Source organism: Cyprinodon variegatus, unplaced genomic scaffold (assembly GCF_000732505.1).
Source record: "Cyprinodon variegatus isolate N-32 unplaced genomic scaffold, C_variegatus-1.0 Scaffold503, whole genome shotgun sequence".
NCBI lineage: Eukaryota > Metazoa > Chordata > Actinopteri > Cyprinodontiformes > Cyprinodontidae > Cyprinodon > Cyprinodon variegatus.
The window spans coordinates 165,603-185,597 of record NW_015150956.1 but is presented as its reverse complement, the minus strand read 5'-3'; the positions used below and the strand labels follow the sequence as shown (position 1 = coordinate 185,597).

General features: G+C 37.2%; 2 protein-coding genes across 6 annotated transcripts in view; one reads left to right on the top strand and one right to left on the bottom strand.

Annotated features, from left to right (window-relative positions):
* kdm6a (lysine (K)-specific demethylase 6A) overlaps positions 1 to 13,478 on the bottom strand; it is a 28,498-nt gene extending 15,020 nt beyond the window's left edge. For 2 of the 3 annotated variants that reach the window (XM_015390527.1, XM_015390528.1), the window contains exons 1-10: positions 13,269 to 13,478; positions 13,069 to 13,132; positions 4,528 to 4,636; positions 4,141 to 4,190; positions 3,597 to 3,655; positions 2,411 to 2,531; positions 2,260 to 2,314; positions 1,653 to 1,687; positions 294 to 387; positions 57 to 183 (exon numbers count right to left, since the gene is read on the bottom strand). In XM_015390527.1, the coding sequence (XP_015246013.1) occupies positions 57 to 183; positions 294 to 387; positions 1,653 to 1,687; positions 2,260 to 2,314; positions 2,411 to 2,531; positions 3,597 to 3,655; positions 4,141 to 4,190; positions 4,528 to 4,636; positions 13,069 to 13,132; positions 13,269 to 13,447 (893 nt within the window). In that variant the 5' untranslated portion in view covers positions 13,448 to 13,478. Of the gene's footprint in view, positions 1 to 56; positions 184 to 293; positions 388 to 1,652; positions 1,688 to 1,741; positions 1,915 to 2,259; positions 2,315 to 2,410; positions 2,532 to 3,596; positions 3,656 to 4,140; positions 4,191 to 4,527; positions 4,637 to 13,068; positions 13,133 to 13,268 lie in introns of those variants that run through there. The other variant, XM_015390529.1, reaches the window with a different exon arrangement.
* A 196-nt stretch (positions 13,479 to 13,674) lies between these two features.
* On the top strand, positions 13,675 to 18,765 carry fundc1 (FUN14 domain containing 1). 3 transcript variants are annotated; one of them, XM_015390531.1, is made up of 6 exons: positions 13,675 to 13,814; positions 14,956 to 15,038; positions 15,270 to 15,435; positions 17,284 to 17,359; positions 17,877 to 18,011; positions 18,274 to 18,765. In XM_015390531.1, exons 2-6 carry the CDS (start codon positions 15,014 to 15,016, stop codon positions 18,349 to 18,351), a joined length of 480 nt encoding a protein of 159 aa, XP_015246017.1. In that variant the 5' UTR covers positions 13,675 to 13,814; positions 14,956 to 15,013; the 3' UTR covers positions 18,352 to 18,765. The 3 variants fall into 3 exon arrangements, with proteins under 3 accessions (XP_015246017.1, XP_015246018.1, XP_015246016.1); XM_015390532.1 differs by having other exon boundaries at positions 15,267 to 15,435; positions 17,877 to 18,005; XM_015390530.1 differs by having other exon boundaries at positions 15,267 to 15,435.
* Positions 18,766 to 19,995: the final 1,230 nt, after the last annotated feature.

The window sequence follows — 19,995 nt, the reverse complement described above, 5'->3', positions numbered from 1 at the left end:
AAGGAACCTGACACCACCTGAATTATCTTTTAATAAGAGTTTGGTATCAAACACACCTGCCAAGGAAGTACCAAGACTGTCCAGAGTTGGGGTCAGCTTCCACAGATTTCTGCAGACACTGGATGGCATAACTGTCCCTGCTTGCTTTGTCCCCCAGCTGTTCCACTGTGTGATGCATCCAGCCTGAGCCGAAGAGGAAAAAAAACACAAAAAGCAAACACTCCATCAGATGCGGTTTTAAAGTCAGAGACAGAACGAATCCAATTTAGCAAAATAATGTGACACAAGCTTACCTAACTGCTGCAAGGTGGTGGCCTTCACCTGCGCAGGAAGGTCCTCCGTCTGCAGGAGAGTTTCGTACGCCTCCTTGGAAGCTCGGTATCTCTTCTGCAAAAGAAAGTTTGGAGTTTGCAAATCCCTTTGTCTCATTCTGCTTCCCTCTGTAAAATTATTCTTAACTAACTGCAAAATATTAATAGAAACGTCTTAGAAAGGGATCAATTTAGTGGATGAGGCCATAATGATGTCACTATTTCAAGCAGTTAGGTTTATTATTAACATTTAAAAGTTTTATTGTAAAAGGGTGCATCTAGCTACATCTACTGCTACTACATAAGCATCTAATTTCATAAAAAAATGTTTTAAGATGATCTAAATGTTACACAAGATAAATAAAAAGCATTTTAAAATATATATGGGGGAGGTTCCTGATGAATGCTCACATCCTCAACAAGAAGAGCAGAGAGGAAATTCTTAAAGAAACTGGTTACTCATAGAAAGTTCAGTGGAAGGTAAACATGGTAAAACCAGATGAGAGGACTGAAGCAAAATCCACTCAAGTGGGATCTTCACAAGGGGTGGACTGAGGCAGGAGTCACATTAATCCTTTACATTAGCTACCAATGTCATATTGCTTTAAAAAGCCACGCCTTCCCCTGAGAAAACATCTGACATTTCTTGGATAATATCCCAATAAAATACTGTAAATCTTATCTTCCTAACATGACAAAATGAGAAAAGATTTTTACTTTGCACATCACCCGTTCCTGCAACGGCAAAATATAGCACCAAACAATCAATCTGCATTATTCATATCTAGTTCCAGTTGTGCAGGTAAAGCTTTGTAAAACGCATCAGAACCCTGAGGCTGGTGTTGTGCTAAAACAGCAAAATCTGACCACATCAGCTGCAGGCTGCAGCTCAGAGCTCGCTACTGTACCTCTCCACTCAAACCCACATAAAGAGAGAGAGATGCCACCAGCATACCAAAGAAGGAGACAGACTTTGCTGTTTCCGTGGCAACCCAGATGATCGGCTAATCTTATACTCCCTCCCCTCCTGAACGCCACCCACTCAGGCACCCCGATCTCTACTCAATTCAGTGCCTACTTTAACATTCATGCATAAATAAATAAATAAATAAACAAATAAATAGGGCTTTCCCCACCACTCAGATCTGGACTTAAATTGCTACAATTAACAGAGAAAGGAAGCTTAAAACACTGATTAAAAAGTGATCTACATAATGAACAAAATGAAATGAAAAAAAAAAAAAAAAACTGTCCTGTACCCTTGGGAGTAAGGACAACGGACACACAAGTTCAGAAACCAAAGAAAATTCATAATAATAAAAAAAAAAATAAAAAACTTACCTGGATCTCATACAGATGAGCAATGTGGAACTGAACTGGAAATAAAAGAACAAATAAGGTTAGGCAGAAGTTAATGTCATGTTCCTCACCCTTTAATTAGGAATCCTGATTGTCTTGTAAAGTCATTGGAAACTAGTGGAGCGGCATCAGGAATAACGCAAGCGCGCCTGCCTGCATGAGGTGCAACAAAGCAGGTAGGTAGCCGTGATCCTGGCGGCACTTTCCTTTGTCTGGAGCGCTGCAGTGTCTGATCTAAGCTGCCTGAGTGACTCTCAGCAGATGGAGGGGAGAGAGGGAGTTGTGGAGAGAAAGTGGAGGGGGGGGGGATCAGGGGCTGCCCTTGATATTTTCTGTCTGCGTGTGTGTGAGAGCAGGGATGAGGAGAGGAGGACACGCTGAGGCAAACTGCAAACAGTAAAGCTGGGGAAAGAGGGATGTTGCCGTCGTCAAGGTAACAGGTGTTGAGGCGAATGTGGGGAGACAGCAGCATTTTTAATCATAGCGTCGCCGTGACTAGCATTAAAGAAACGCATATCATCTTATAACGCCGGTAACAAATGGATAAAAACATTTAGAAATAGAAGGTTTCTGATTCATGGAGGCTTACTTTCAGCTTTGGACAAAGTGCAGGGGTTTGAGTCAATCAAAGCCAGCTGAAAATGCTGTAAAAAAAAAAAAAAGTTAGAAATCAACAAACACCTGAACATGATCCTCATCAGAAGTTAAAATGGATGCGACGCTTTTTGCCTACTGCGTACCTTTAGGCTCGACTCATAATCCGTGTTGACTTTAAACATGAGACCCAGGCGAAGGTGGATCTCCTTGGCCCGGGAGAATCCCGGATCAATGTACAGCACCTCCTGGAATGCTTTGATCGCCCTGTTGGAGATTTCAAGATGAACATTAGCATTATCAGTAAACAGTGGGGTTAAAGATTGCTATGCTGATTTTACTTTTTACCAAGTAGGAGTAGCGCTGAAACATTTATTCAGATTATTTTAATAATAGTCAACAAATTTAGTAAACGAATAATCGTTAACTGGAGTTTAGAGACTGTAAAATATGCCTTTAGGTGACAGATCAACAAACCCAATTATTCCAAAATTGTAGAAAAGTATATCATCTTTTTAATCCTTTCTAACCCTTTTAGTTTCACCTGGTTTAATTTCGGAAAAAAGTCTACTTTAAGGAACCGTTTACTATCCGACTGTTAATCGAAAATAATCAGTTTGCAAATTAATCGTTAGTTGCAGCCCGACACCCAAATCAAACCCTTTCTTAAAATTTCAGGCTGTAAACAGTCACAATAAATCAGGGAGTAATAAAACTAAAAGTCTTCTTAATCCAAATCTGACTGAGCTTGAGATATTTGCTAAGATGTTAGGTTCAAACTGCAGCAGACATTCTACCAGTAAAGTAAAATACATCTTTTGATCTTTGATTAAGCGTTCTGAAAACCACGCACCATTTTCACCTGGCAGGATAATGCACGATGGCCTTTTTTCTAAGACATAAAGCTCTTAAGCTAGCAGTTTGAAGATAGGATATGCTTCACAACGCTGATCATCATGTCTGCAATGATGTTCCCGTTTTAGGTGCCTCTCTTCTTCAGCACCCTGGATTCTAAGTCCATCAGCCCTCTTAGCATGCATCAAGCAGTGCAGACACCTGTTAATCCCATATTCAGTTCAACTCAGTAAACTCCTACCTGGTGCATACAAAGCATGCATTGTTTCCCTTATCTCATCATTAGTAACCAATCACTTAATTTGGAACTAACTCAGCTAAAGGAACAATGCAGCCAAGAACATCTCTACATTTCATATTTACTGGAATTATCTCTATTGCTGCTCGAAATTTGGAAATTATTTTCTAAATCCATTAAAAAAAATGCTTGGTATGCATCTGATCAGGAGTGGTAAAAGCAACAAAGATGGGACTCACCACTGAAAGGCGTTATAGTGGAAGTAGACCATTCCAAGGCCATACAGAAATGCAGCATTCTAGACAAGATAGAGATTGGGAAACATTCTTAAAAATAAATCACATTTTTTTATTATTATTTTTTAAATAAAAAATAAATCATTTTAAAAATCAAAACAGTCAAACATTTCACTTCCCTTGCATTTAAGCAAACAAAACAAGAAAATATCACAACTGTAAAATGTGATAAACACCAGAAATGATGGGGCTTTGTTTTCTGTGGCTAACACCGACATTGCTCATTGCATAACCCTGTGGCTATTGGTAAACTTAATCACTTATGAGAAAAAAAAAAAGTAGATTAACTCATTTAGTTAAAACCACAAGAGTTCAAATGTAGGTTCTCAGAATGACTAACATCAAACCTATAACCGCACCTTGCTCTGACATCTAACCCAACTGAGACCAAACTTACTTCCTGTGAAGGAGTGAGAGCAACTATGGGCTGTTTGGCAGCGTGGATGTGGGTGTGTGAAAAAAGGTGTCATAAACACACGAGCCTTACCTTCCAGTAGTCTGATTGTAAACTGTAGTACCTCTGGTATGCTGATAATGCTGGAATAATAAAAAAAAACATTTTATGGCATAGTTCATAGATTTATGCAGTCTATGAATGACATTTTACACGAAGCTTAATTAGAATAAGAAGTGAAAGTAACTTTCAGTAATTAACAGGAAATGTGGCTTTCTATATTCTATATTTCATTTGATAAAAGGATGATGCCTAGTTCTTACTGTTGTGCATAAAAAAAACAAATCTACAATTTTTTTTTTTTTTTAAGATTCCTTTTTCTTTGTTTTTACTTTAACGTTTTCAATGATATTTGAATTCTATGAGGTGTATCTGAGATTTTACAACACGTAGATGTTTTGCTGAGCATGCTTTGTTCACCTTTTGGATAATCCTCCAAAAGGAGGTTGAAGTGGCCGAGCTGGCAGAAGATTTCTGGCTCCACTTTGCCCTCAGCTTTCAGGATGAGCGAATCGTAGCAGCGGACAGCCTGAAGAGACAAAGAAAAACATAGCATAACTTAAGCTTCCTTCATTTTTAGCGGTTCATAACCGTTGGAAGTGACAAAATCAGTAAAAGCTGCTAAACCCTGATTCATTCATATGCGACTGGGAGGAGAATGTCCTTATCAGTTTGTACTCACTTTAAACTGTAACTGCTTGTATTTTGTCTTTCTGATTCTCTCTAAAAACAATCATTCGTCGTGACAAGTCTACACTTGAGCCTTCTAAAGTTTCCAGTAAAATAAAAATCTGCCAAAAATATAGAAATTAATTTGATATGATAAATGTTTGAATCAATCAGTCATAAATCGACTGGCTAGAGAAAATATCGATGTGTACGACAAAAGTTAAGATTCCTCAAAAGGTCACCAACATCACCTTCAAATATAAACTAGAGATGTCCCGATCCAGGTTTTTGCACTTCCGATCCGATACCGATATTGTTTTTGGACTTCCGATCCGATACCGATACTGGCCGATACCAGCCTATCCGAGTATGTATTTAAGTTTAAGTTAAAGTATTTAGCCTTAGTTGTAAGACTCATGTTGAAAAGGGTTTTAGTACTCTTTATAACATCTAGACAGCTAAATTAGGTGAGATTGAATAAAACACAATGCTTGGTAACAACAAACTTTCCTGTTTATTAAGAGATAAACACAAACTGGACAAAATTATGAATAGCAATCTGAAATTGCACAGTGAACAGTAAAACCGTAAACAGTTAAAGGTGCAAGTATTACTGTAAGTTTTAATAAAAATGCGAAACAGGGAAACACTGGCGCAAAATAGTGGAATGGATCGTTTCAATCGGCGAAACTGGAAAATACGGACCGGATTTTTTTTTTAAAACTGGATCGGCAGTCTGGATCGGCATTTTACATGCTTTGCCGATACGCATTTTTTTGCCAATATCGTCATCCCGATCCGATACGTGGATCGGATCGGGACAAGCCTAATATAAACCTCAACTGATGGATAAAGTTTACCCTCAGTTAATCTGGACTAATCTATGGATGTCGGCCCTAATAACTACATAGGGAACTATATAGTGGTTAAGCCATTTTAAATGAGTGTCCGAACGACTAGTGGATGAAAAAGTAGTGGACTTGAAAAGTAGTGATGATCTATGGTCACTAGACGAGCAGGTGTATCCTGGATTGCATTGTACAGAGAGATCTCCTCGCAAAGCATTATGGGATTTGTCGTCACAGCAGCCTGCTGTCGCTACTCGACAGCGATGACAAATAGCAAAGATGGCACAGGCTTGGAGCCGGAGTTATGTGACCAACAGTGAGAAAAAAAAGCAGTGATCGTCTGTCCGAACGGTAAGTTAACTGAGCTCACTATAAAGTTCAATATATAGTCCCTGCTATATATAGTGATTGCGGGATCTAGGGCTTGGGGTGGACGTTTGGACACAGTCTATATATAGTTAGGAAATTATCATTAGCATTGGTCAGATTCTAATATGGCAGTTACAAATCTAAGTCAACATTTAATGTGGAAATAACGCACTTCAGAACTTTGTTCATAGCAATAATGCTAATGATGCTGGTAACTTTTTAATATTGGAGGCATTTCAATTTTAAAGGCTTTTAGCCTACGGAATTGGTTTTCTCAGAAAGCTTACGGAACCGGATCGACTCCCTTCCATTATGATCTACAGCTGAGCTTTATTTTTTTTAGCTGAGATTAGTAAAGAAAATTAACACAAAGTTTGAATTCAGTAATGTACCATTTGGGGGGAAAAAAGATAAGGAGGTCACGCTTAAAAAAAAATAAAAAATAAAAATTTTTTTTTCCAGTTTCTAAAGAAGTGCATAAAGTTTTCCAGGGACACTTGTTAAGTTAAGCAATAAGGCTCTGAATGTCGTACAACCTTGAAAGTAATCATGCAGATGGACAAGGGTAACTTCTACACAATGAACCTCCCTCTAACAAAAGGTTATATAACCAATATAATCAAATTCCTTTCAACAGGTAAACCCGATCATTACACAGAAGCGCCAGATCTAGAAATATCAAAAGGAACAAAGATGTGAGGCGTGCTGAAACGCTAATAGAGGACATCTTACCTTTAGAATTTACAATGGTTAATATACAAAAAAAGAAAAAGGTTACATGAGAAGGTTTACTTTACAAATCTATGATAAATATAATTATAAATATAAACTTTTTCGACACTTAATGGCCGATATAGATTTCTGGTTTCATCCGAGTTCTGATCTTTTTCTCTGAGACCAAACAAAAATGATAAGAGAAAAAAAGAAGCTGATGTCCCCCAGTAGAAAAGGCAGCTTTCAATGCATTCAAAATGACGAGTTTCAGTAAACCTCTTTTTCCCGAATACGTCCTTTTTCATACATAAAAAAAAAAAAAAAGTTCAGGGGGAATTTAAATTTCTGGGATTTTGGTCGACTACAGTGCAGCACTTAGTGGAAACACACCAGGCACTCGAACCGAGCCGTCAGCTCCAGAATCCCCGGCGGACGGGGGCAGGGAACGGAGCAACAGAACTCAAACCGGTGATGGTAGCCTGGACACCGGCATTAATGGCATTAATCGAAAATATTAAATATATATAAAATAAAGATTAATCGATTTGCCCTGTGATGGACCGGCAACCTGTCCAAGGTGTACCCTGCCCTCGCCTGTAGACAGCTGGAGACCCCACTTGGGATAAGCGTGACGGAAAAAATGAATTAATCGATTTGCAAAACAGTTGTTAGTTGCAGCCCTAATTCTGTGACATTACAATTATCAGTCTCCCGCTGTCTATTAACATGAAAATATTAAGTATTATTCATACAAGTTAAATACAACATTGTATAATATTTAATTTATACATTATGATAATCATTTGAAACACTGAGCCAGAGATAAAAAAAAAAAAAGAAGACTCCACAAGTTCAGAATGATGCTGCAGCTGATAAAAGGCAAAAAATAAAAATAGAGATTGCACAGGACACTGAGCTGCGCAGATAATGGGTGCATCTTGAGCCAACTTGAACAGCCGGGCTGCAACAAAACTGGCTTCTGATCTACTATGGAAGCCTATTCTGCCAAGACTAATAAATAATACGGGATTAAACAGTCTTCTGGATATTTTTTTAATGCACCTGGCGTGGCTTTGATGGACTGTATAAGGACATTTTGAGTTTATGCATAAGGGACACAGAAAGATAATGAAGTTTAATAATGACTTAACAATTCAACTGATTTGATGGTGATTTTGGAGTTAGGATTGAAGAGTAGATTACGTGGCAGAATTACTTTTTTTGTTTGTAGTTTATCTAATACAACCAGCTAGCATGTGTCCAGCATCAAGCAGGCTGTGGCATTTGTGTTAGCACTCATAAAGATAAGATGCTATTTCTTTGAGTGTGTGAAAGATGTCTCTGGGTACTCTGGTTTCCTGCCACAGTCCAAAAAAACAAAACAAAATTTACGCTAGCTGATCTAATTATTATTATACAAGGGCAGCTCTTACTTCTGCTACTTTATTCACTGGCGTCCCTGCAATTCAGTACCACTTCCATACAGGTTTGGAGGAATTTTAACCTGTCTTGCAATTAGGATTCAAACCTAGATCCCTGCATCAAAAACTCAGCCCAAAACACCAGATAAGAAACTCGCTATATTATTTACAACCTAAACATTTGCTCCTCTAACAACCAAATGCACTTCTGCCTGAGCAGAAAAAACAAAGGGACTTACAACTTCAAGTCTGTCTTCCACTCAGTTATTTTGAGTTAGTGTCAATGACATCATGCACTGATACAGTGACCTCAATCTATCAGCAACATTGAACCTTGCCTTAGCTGCAGACAGTGCAACAATGGGGATGCTTGACTATGGCAGAGCTCCAGACAGGGCTTTCAAAAGCTTAAAAAACACAGAAATGGGGAGGGGCCATAAAAATAAGATAAACTATCAAAGAAGTCCAGTATTAGAAGAGAAGAATATGATGATAAGTAGGAGCTATACTTGAGTATTAATGCTAATCTACATACCACGCTTGGGCTGAATAAAGAAAAAAAAAAAAACACATCATGGTCTAATCTTGATGTCCAAGCTTTAAAACAAAATAAGTAAAGTAACAATTATTCCTACAACCCCCAAAAGTTAACAGATTTTTGAAGCTAAAATAGGCATTTATGCAGAATATTGCACCTAAAATCTGCATTCTTGGCTAATGCGCATTTACACCCAGAGATGTGGCAGACTAAGATCTAAACATCTCGTGACAACCAGGATCACTGCAGCTCTTTCATTTAAAGACACATTAACGCCTTAAAAAGAATACGACTAAAATGTTTTTGTATCAGTAAAGCTTGATCAAATTAAGTGTTAGTGCAGCCCTCACTTATGGGGGGTGTGCTCCACCACTACACCCCTGATTTGGCATTCTGCGACCTGTTCATTATCTATGAGGGCTGATCTAGATGAAATGGGCTGATTACAATTCTTCAACCATTTATTGGTGCATTTCTAATTCACAAACCTGCTTTTATAGTTTTAATACACAAAACCAACAATAGAATTAATTTTACTTTGGCTAAAAATAAAAAAAAATCTGTTTTTAGGATGAGAACTGATGCCGTGCATGTTGTAGTGATTCAAGTTTCGACAACGAATAAAATTGTGATATTGTGTCGAACAATGCATCTTTGACACTCGATATTTCTGAAAGATTACCTTGATTTATAGATGACTGATACATTGGCCGGCCAATTTTATTATGGTTTTTTTTCCGTAACGGCCAATACGTGCATGCATTGGAGGATACCATTTGTGCATTCAGCGCCCCTGCCTTGTTTCCTCTCCAAGCCATTCGTTGTTAACGTCTTATATAATTTATCAATAAATGTTCCTTTTATGTTTGAGTTGAGATATGCGTTACATTTTTTATTGTAAATGGAAGGAGAAAGAGTAATACTGGCTTGAAGAATTGGCCTAAAAACATCTGCACCACCTAATAGGGATGATTAACCGATGTCAAAATAATCAGTTTACGGCCTTTAAAAAAAGAAAAACAAAGCTATATTTGCCAACCTTTATCTTGATGAAAGACCAAACACATAAAACCAGACTGGAAAAAAAAAGACATTAAAAATACTTTCATTTGAATTCATATTGGACAAATATAGGAACAAAAGACACACTTTAAACAGTAAATATCTGATTTTTTTTAATACCCACTTAGCTAGATTTAAGGCTGCTCAATAGGGTTGGACAACACAAATGTTTTTGTGAAACGCTAAGAGGTTCCCACAAAAAAAAGGACAAATATAAATGTCATAATTAAAAGTTGAGTTATTTATATTCTATTCAATAGAACATGTCCTCAACATAAACAAAGGGCTTTTTTTTTAAAAACATTGACCAAATCACAACATATGTTACACAAACAGAAATGGACCATTTCTGTTTGTGTCTCTTGGTTGGTAATAACGCACTTAGTGCAACCTTCCCTGAAAACTGGTTTATCCGCCGTTCTTAACATTTCAATTGATTAGGTTAAAACAGAACTATTACCTGTTAACCATTTCCGCTTACGACACGATCTTGGCTTACAGTTGTAGTTGAATTCCAGCAGAAGTAACCTTATTAGCCGAATAATCGTTTTTCATATATCTGCACAACAGAGATCCACTGACCTGATGCCATCCTAGCCCGTCACATGCTAAAAATACCTGTGTAGGAAAAACTACACACCTAAACTATATTTCTTTTTATCATTATCGATAGCGACAATATTAAATATACATAATGAATACATTTTACAGACTCAAGTTGGTTATGGCAAGATAAAAATTTAATTTTGCTCCAACAATCAAAAGGACATTAAACCCACAGATTTCTTGTTAAATCTTCTTTGGAAACAAAAACATTTTAAAGAGAATTTGGAAGTTTGTGGTGGCGACTTTCACCGCAGTCTCTTTCATCTTTTCCAAATTCAAATCAGCATACTTGAAAACAACACTAAGAACCTTTATCTGTTTGAATCTTAGCCTACACTAAATATTGAGACAAACTGTTAGGCATTACTTTAAGAGCGCTGAATTGAATGCTGTAGAACAGAGGTCTTCTTTCTAAGTTTTCCATGCCAAGGACCCCCAAACTGATAGCGAGATGGAGCGGGGACCCCCTAAATATATATACTGTATGAAATGGAGTTACATCAAACTGGTCCCATAGTAACTCCATGACAGATGGAGTAATGTAATGAAAGTAATTTCTCCCTAGGATTATCAAAGTATTTCTGATTCTGCGTTGATGGGACAGGCGTTGTGAATGTGCTTAGTTTGAAAGAGCTCCTGTGTGTCGCGGTGTGCATTGATGATTGAAAGACATCTTCTGCCTCTATGTATCTGTTTACTAATGTGTGTTTAATTCATGTTTATGTGTATTTAAAGACATTTCAATTAGTTGTCTAATGAAAAAAAAAATAATAACTCTAATCAACCAAACCTTTCGCAACCCCCATGCAGTACCCCAATGAACCCCCTAGGGGTTGCAGACCCCTTGTTAAAGACCTCCGCCGTAGAAGAGTACACACACGTACACGACTCAAACAAGGATGCACTGCTTTCAACAGTTTGTTTTGCTACTCAGTTGATTGGGATTTTTTTTTTCTTTCTATGGAATCTGCAGGACATGCATCCAATGTTTTGAGCAGATTCCATAACAGTTTCATCCCCACTGCCATTAGACTTCTGAATGTTTTGTAAAATGGGTTATTTTATTGTATTATATCATTTTATTTATATATATATATATAAACAACTCCATGTAACAAAAGTGATTTCTCCTTGGGATTATTAAAGTATTACTGATTTTGATTCTGCGTTGATGGGACAGGTGTTGTGAATAAAATTGTGCCCAGCTTGAAAGAGCTCCCGTGTGTTGCTGAATGTGTGCAATAATGACTGAAAGACATATTCTGCCTCCATTTATCAGGTTACTACAGTGTTTAATTCATGTTAATGTGTATTTAAAGACATTTCAAATATTGTTACTTTTTAGAAAAATATCTATCTTAACTGTTTTTCTGTATGAGGACAGGAAAGAAAGAAAAAACTGAGGGAACCAGATCTAAAAGAAAATGAACATGAAGATAGAAGGACAGAACCAAGAAAGGAAAGACAAAGAAGGAAAGCATTTAGGAAGGGATGACAAAGAAAGGGTGGAAACAGCAAGGCAACATAATATCAAATATTTCTCCAAACGAAGAAAATATGTGATTGGCATTTTCTAGGCTTAAACCAACACCTTTATAAGTTGATCTCTCTCGCGAGATTTGCCGCGCTGGTACGCTGTAGCTGCTTCTGTGCAGCTATTTGCAAAAGAGCAGTTCCACTTCCTAGTAGGTATCCCACACCACCTAGCGAGCAGATTCATTGTAGGCCACCCCAAACTATCACCTGTCAACAGTTCCAACTCTTAGACATTAAAAAAACCAAAGATATACAATCAAAAAGCGCGGAGACATTTGCAACCTGGTTGTTTTAATGCATTATAGTAGAGGCAGACTGGTGAAAGCACATGCACAAACTGTAAACAAAGGACCCTGACACCATCTTGGTGGAGGAGAGGGACATGGTTTCACAATGCGCAAAGACAGAGGGTGGTGGGGAGAGAGAAACCTAGCGCAACGTTAGGAAAACACACAAACGATTAAGAGTAAAGCGTTAATATGAAAATTGTTGCAAAGCTCTCGGTGTCGTTCCGCCATCTTGGATAGGCAACCAGCCATTAACGTCCCTTAAAAGGGTATCCATTCGATTCACTAAAGCAGGCGTCTACACTCGAGTAAAAATAAAAGTAATGCATTCAAGTAATAAATAGCCCAAAATAAAAATAAAACGCAAACCGAAGAGCTCCGAAAAAGGTTCACTTTATCCAAACAACGTCAACTCCTGTTGTTAAAGTATTCCCACAATGTTTAACAGCCAGAAAAAATATATAATATATCATTGGATATACATAAACGGTTAATTTGTTCACAATAAAGTAAAAAAAATGGTAGTAGTGGTGAAAAGCAGGACGACGCTGTGCACAACTGCACACAGATAAGCTGCTTGGAAGGGCGGTTGCCTCAAACTAACATATGCTAACGCTAACTAGCTAAGTAAAACCGTTGGGTACAGCTTGTTATTTAAGCTAGTTAGGGAGGATAAGATATACCCGCAGGTGCAGGGTCGCTCATCGGATGAGCAGTGGAGCTAACTGGCTAAATGAGGGGCTACGGCTAACTGGCCTTGGTCTCTGTAAAGACTGGCCCACTTGCATTCGGCCTAGCCTCCTAGAACCAGGGTAAATTTCCAAGCCCTGCAGTGTGCTTTGTATTTTTAAATGAACTGTGTGGATATGAACGCAGCTTGGTAATGCAATGCACTCAGTTAGATCAGCTACCTTCATCAACAGGGCCTTCGTTCTCGCGCCATCTTCATGAAGCTGCTGAAACCCAAACAGTGAGCTGCAAAAAGCAAGAAGACAACACAGTATCATTCGCGGGGCGGTTCGGGGATATTTTCAACACGCAATGGGGGAAAATGGGATTAATTTTGCGAATTTGAGCATAAATATAAGTGCGTGGAGTTGAAATTCCCGACCTGTCGATCCCGACTAGAGTCTCCCTCTCCTGGGCTGTCAGTGTCGGAAAGTCCTCCTCTGTTTCAGTCGCTTTTCCCGCCGCCATTTTCTTTTCCTCATTACCAGCAGAAGAAGCCGAGCCGAGACTCCGGGCAGCGGCGCAGGCGGCGGCGGCGAGGGAGACGCCGCAAGACTGCATGAGACGAAACGCTCTGCACCGCCGAATCAAAGGAAGGAAGCCGAAGATAACAAAACGATGAAAAACTTTTCCCCGGGATGATGAGATGCGATTCGGTGTAGTAAATCCTGTCGGGGGGGCACAAAAGCGCTCTCCGGGTATCTCCTCACATTTTTCATCACAAAGTCATGTTATCCTGTCGTTGGGATGTACGTAAGTCGGTGCAGCATCCGAGGTGGAAGGATTTCACCATAAAATACGTTTCGGCCGCGAAGATAAAGTTGTTATAATTGTGAAACCCAAGCGAACCCACGCGCTGCTCTGGCCACGCCCTCTCTTTCCATCTTAGCCAATAGCAGCGTCCGTTTCCTACCATATGACTCCTTTGGTATATCATTTTTTTTAATCTTTAAATGTAAATTTGTCCCTGAAAATGACAAATTATTGTACTAATAATAAGATATATTTAAGAAATTGTTAGAACTGTAAATAAACAGTCATATGTTTATATTACAATTTTCTTTATGTATTTATTACTGTTTTCAAGGCTGCACTTAAAAAAAATGAACTTGTCTAGAGCTGTTTTAAACGAAATGTATTTTTGTTTACACTCGTGTATACAAAATGACAAAATAAATCTGCCTAAGTCTCTAATATATAGATATTTAATTAAATTAGCTTAGTACTGGTTTAACCATCTGCCCTTTATATTCTATTGTCATAATAAACATTTCTTTATTATTATTTTCTGGTGTATTCATTTATTTGTTTTTTTTTTTTTTATATATATATATATAATTCATCATTATTGTTACACTAAAATTCTTCTGTAATCCAGAGTTTTTCTTTAATATAATAATTACATTTTCATCTCAAGAAACATTGATGATCTTATGTTGCAGTAATTGCATATATTTAGAATATGTGTTTATATAATTCATACCTTATTTGAATGCAGCTCATAATAATACTGAAGCGTTTTAAGTATCATAATCCATTATTATCATCGTGACTTTTATAACAAGACAAAAATTAAGAGCTATAGAAAAGCAAAAATTGTTAAACTTCATATTTTCTTCCCTTTATCATCATTATCGTCGTGGCTTTTTTTTTTTATTACACATATAGGTCCATATTAACAGCTATATAAACACAAAATGTATTTAAAAATTAACCAATAAGCTTAAAATCTTTTTTCTCCTTTTTATTTATATGTAAGCTATTTTAATAAATACTTTAATCTATATTTTTTTTTTACGTATTTTGGATATTTTGCTTCTGAAATGAGTAGGAACAAGATAATGTGCTCTTAACACCTATCACTATGAAAAGCGGCACTTTTATCTATACATCCTTTTATATTTCCCTAAAAAAAAATAGCAGCAAAATATTTATGAGACGAGAAACAATCTCTGTTCTTCATCAGGTTTTTTTTTAGATGAAGAAAAAAAAATGTATTTCCTAAACCGCTGAACCTAAATAAATTAAATGTTTTTTTTGTTTTTACCATGTGACGTGGCAAAACGTAGTGATGTGGGCGTGGCTTAAAATTGTCAACATCCTGGTGACATAACTGGTGACTCCAAAATGGCGACGGTGGACCAGAGGGAAGGTTAGCATTTGTTTTTTGTCATTTTTTGGAGAGAAAAATTTTTTTTTGCTGTTTTTATATAGTCATCTAAAATTATGTATTGTGAACATTTAAAAATACACTGTCTCACCGAAAGCCATTTAACACTAGCCAGCTAACGTTATTTAGCTATTTAACTCCCTGTTTAAACAGGTAGAAGCTAGCACCAGGGTTTGGAGGCTCGACTGATACATTTTCTTTCGCTCCCAGCAGGACAGGATGACCCAGACAGCGAAGACGAGGTGTATGAGGTGGTGGACCTCACAGAATATGCCCGGAGGCACCAGTGGTGGAGCCGGGTGTTCGGGAACAACTCCGGGCCGATTGCTGAGAAGTATTCTGTGGCTACCCAGATCATGATGGGAGGGGTGACAGGCTGGTAATGATGGGGGAGGGGGTCACACTAATATCGTTCACCCGTTTTTAAGTGTTAATTAACTGAAACAAACCAGTCTAAATATTTTAATACATACCTACATTCAGAGGCTTAGCCAGAATATTTTTATAAGGGTGGCCAGGCAATAACCAATGTACACTGAGGGGTGGCTGAAAGCAAATAGGCGCCAGAACCTCAGGGTCAATCTACACTGTTCCAACAGGAAAATGAACATGCAAAACATCCATATTTTCTAAATAAAGACAAACTATCCTTTCCTACAGCCTTTCCAAACAAACAGATGCATATATTTAAACATCAGTCTAAATAAAAAATATAGTGGATAAAATTCTTTCAGGTTTGAGTTCTGGGCAAACATATTTTCCATCGTCATTACTTACCTACTTTTTTTATTAAGTTTGTATTAAAATAGTTATCTATGATTTCACCGAAGACTCCTAGGTTGACTTACCGGTACAGAAACACATAATTTTCTCTTTACCCCATAAGACAAAAAGTCTAGCTCTGAAAAGAGCATTAATTTTGTATTTATCATCTTTAATGGTAGTGTATTGATCTGCATAATTAACCACAATGTTTTTGTTGTCAAGTAATTGTTTATATATATGAAGATTTTTAATATTCCACTTGAATATTCCACTATTGCTGCTGCCACCATCTGTATTAGAGGGGGGGCCATCTAGCTCCGCCCCTGCCTATATAGTGATTTCAATAGTACCCCTTCCCCCAGGGGTATTTGAGTTTAGTGTAATAGGTACATAAAATAGCTTGCAATTTCCCTTTATTCAGTTTCCATTCATGTCATACCCCTGAATAAAAAACAGTTTAACACGAGTTCTTAAACTATGCAGATGCCCTAAAACTCAGATGTATAAGTGAAGTTTTTTTTTTGTTTAATTGCATGAAAAGCACCCCAGGATCACGCCATGCATCAAGTATCCTCTGAGCATACCCTTGAGTAAAAGCTCTTGAATAAAAGTTTTTAGTCTAATTTGTAGACGAGGCATTTTTAAAATGAAAAAAAAGTATAATTTTTCTCTTTCATCGTAAAAGGAATCAAATATAAATTGTAACAATTACAAAAAAAGTGTCTCCAAATGTAAAGTTTATCAAACACTTGCAATATTTATTTCTTTATTTACACTTGCAAGGGGATGGGTTAAATACAGAAGTAAATTTCTCCAGTGTGAGATCCATAAAGTTCAATTATTATTATTATTTAGTGTTTTTTTTTTTTTTTTCATTTTTAAATTTGCTTGTCGGAGTAACATAGCTTTCTACTGAAGTTAGGAATGAATAACTCCACCTCGCTATACCTCGGTACTGGTAATTGGCTCAGGCCAAGTGGTGGCAGTGTCATGCTGTGGGAATGCTTCTCTACATTTGAGATTGGGAGTTTGTGGTTAAACAATATATGCTATTTTAAGTCCAGACAATAAAATTATAAAAAAACATTTTGTTCAATTAAGATTTTAAATAATGACATAATGCTGTTTATGGTTGTTTTTTTTATGTCTATACTGTTCAGAGCTTTATGACTTTGAGGCTGTGAAATAGCGCTTTAAAAAGGAAAACAAAAACAGAAAACTATGCTTAATCACACAGTAGGTAAATGCGCTCTAAATCCTTTTTTTATGGTAGCCTTAACAGTTGGAAAAAGATAGATTTCAAGACCCTCACCAAAGCATACCTACTTTATTTTGGTCTGCTCAAATTATTTCCAATTAAATTTGATGCAATCTTTGTCTAGTTTTAAGTTCTTCTACAAAGCCCAGTTCTTTAGCCTTAGCCTTTTGGAAACCAATCCACCCTGTCTGTCAACCCGTACAGGTGTGCCGGCTATGTTTTCCAAAGAGTCGGGAAAATTGCAGCTACTGCCATCGGTGGAGGATTTCTTCTTTTGCAGGTAAGCGCTTAGTAAAAAAAAAAAAAAGTTTACATTACCTTGAAAGAAACAGCTGCTGTATACTTATATACGGCCAGCTTTAATGAGGAGTGAAGAGGCCGACTGTACAGTATGCTGGTCCTCTCTTGACAGCAGAAAGGAAAGCTTTGTGTGAGCTTGCAATAGCTGGATACAAGCCATCTGGGTGCATATTTCTTTCATATCGGTCGATCATTTTGTTCGATGAAGCTTTTATGTAGATTAAAAGGGCTTCTCTTTTACCAACATGCCATGTGCTTCTTTTACTGTTTATGATCAGACACCCACATAAAAATGTTGCGTTGATCCATGATGTATTGCCAATCTGGCAATCAATCAATTAACCCATTCGTCAATATGCCAGTCCAACCAACATTTCATTTTTTAACCCATCAATCTGCCAACCGATCACATCAGTCCACTTTATTTAAACCCAGGGCTGTTCGGAATGATGAATATCAAAGTGAACAGAAGCATTGATACTAGATTATTCTTACAGATTGCCAATCACAGTGGTTACGTTCAGGTGGACTGGAAAAAGGTGGAGAAGGACGTAAACAAAGCAAAGAAGCACCTGAAGAAGAAAGCGAACAAAGCAGCCCCTGAAATACACACATTCATTGAGGAGGTAAAGGTACCTGGAATAAACCTTCTGCTATTCTTTATTTTTTTTTAAACTCCATCTTGTTGAGCTTTTGTTTTTTTGTTTGTCATGTCACATATTAGAATTGGAATATAATGTGTTTTATGGTTTCCAGTTCATTATTCCAGCTGAAACAAATCAGTGCCATCTAGTGTTATGTTACAACAGTTGCATTAAAGCCAAGAGATAAAAAAAAAAATGCAAAATTAGTCCTGATATAAGAAATCTCCTCTCCCCCACCCCTTTTATGCAGGCCACAGATTTCATTAAGAGGAACATCGTGCTGACCAGCGGATTCGTTGGCGGCTTCTTTTTGGGACTCGCCTCCTAAAGCTGCTGCTCCTGCTGTACCTCCCATCTACTGTGAATCTCATCACTACATCCCTCACCATCGTTTACCTCTTTACCCCACGTGTCTCCTGATTTATCTCATCATGAAGAGAGAGAAAGGAGTTTATGTTAAATGTGTTGTAAGCATGGCCTGTTGTAACAGTGGCTTTCATGCTTTTTTTTGCAAGGTAGGTTCTGAAATCCCCCGATTAAGGTACCGTTGTAAATATTTAGGTCAATTTACCTGAGAAATGTAAATATTTCATATAGGATTGAAGGATCAGGAATATGTTGCCAAACTCCGAAATAATCCTGAGATTTACCTTTTTTTATGTGTGATGAGTCTGGAACCCCAAACACTGTTTAGGAAGGTAAGTTTTCTTATGGAGAAGCGGTTGGCAACGGAGAGCATGATCAAAAAAAGGCTTTTTAATGACCAGATGATAGTGTCTAACTACAAAAAACTGTATTATGGAAAAGTCTGGTTATTTCAAAGCTTAATCAAGCAGCGGCTTTGACTCTGTGACGCCTATTGTAGTTGTCTCTGTGGTAATAACATAACTGCATTTATTTATAGGATTTAAACTCCGCAAAGTCTATGTTGCTTACATTTTTTTGCCTTTTTTTTTTTTACAAGTGCAATAAGCTGTTGTGTTATATCATTGTTGAGGTCACTAAATCTGATGCTTTTGTTGTTGCTCTTTGTTTATATTTAACTTTATTTTGATAATACTGCTTGCGTTTAATTTGTGGTCTTTTTTTCTTGAATAAATATGGCTGGATTTGTTTAAACTGAAAATTCCTCGTCTGCTTTTTTTTTTTTTTTAATGGGGGCTTTGCTTATAGATAAGAAAATAACTATAATAACTTTAAAGAAAATGCAATTTAAAGCCAAATAATTCTAGTCAGTTTGACGTCAGCCTAAATACACTTCTTTTTGGTTTTTGAAAAATTATAATTTCTGTTTTTTCTGATTAAACTGATTGTTGCTTAAAGGATTTCGATAGTTGAATTTTATTTAGGATTTTCTCTGAGCTATATAGGTTCAAAACTACGCTTGCAGTCTCATTTATAATGATTTTATTCAGTTATGTCAAACATCACCAACCTGATCAGTTATTGCATCTGCATAGCAAACACTGAAGTAACAGGTATGACATGGATGTTTTTTTCTAAATTGAATCACTTATTAAAACAGGCTGTTCTTAAATATTATAACTATAAAAAGTAGTAGTTCTGCATGATTGGATTGCAGAGGATAGAAACAAAGGCTTCCATCTCCAAGATGAAAGTCTGTTCAGCTAAAATGCTTTAAAACAACCTAAAGCTAAAGGGATGGAAGTCAGAAAGTCACATTTAAAAATAACAAAAACTCAGCCATTTGTCAGCTCCAGATCGACTGAGTTCCATTATCGGGGAGAAGTGAACAAGCTGAAGAGGATTCTTACAGACCGTTCTGTAGAGAAATTCAGAAACGTTTTCCAGATTGATCAAGGCAAGACTTTCCGTTCGGTCTGGATGCCTGATTGTACCAAAAAATCTACAAAAACAATCCAGTGTTTGGTGCATGGAGGCTCCATCACCAAGACATGGGACATTTCGTAGCGCTTTCTATCAACCTGTTACTCACACACTAAAAAAAACC

Bases quoted from the DNA above. Each gene is read 5' to 3' on its own strand.
- fundc1 (XM_015390530.1), top strand. From the start codon at position 15,014: ATGGCGACGGTGGACCAGAGGGAAG. The intron at 15,436-17,283 runs GTAATGATGGGG...CAACCCGTACAG, and splicing joins ATGGGAGGGGTGACAGGCTG to GTGTGCCGGCTATGTTTTCC. The intron at 17,360-17,876 runs GTAAGCGCTTAG...TTATTCTTACAG, and splicing joins GAGGATTTCTTCTTTTGCAG to ATTGCCAATCACAGTGGTTA.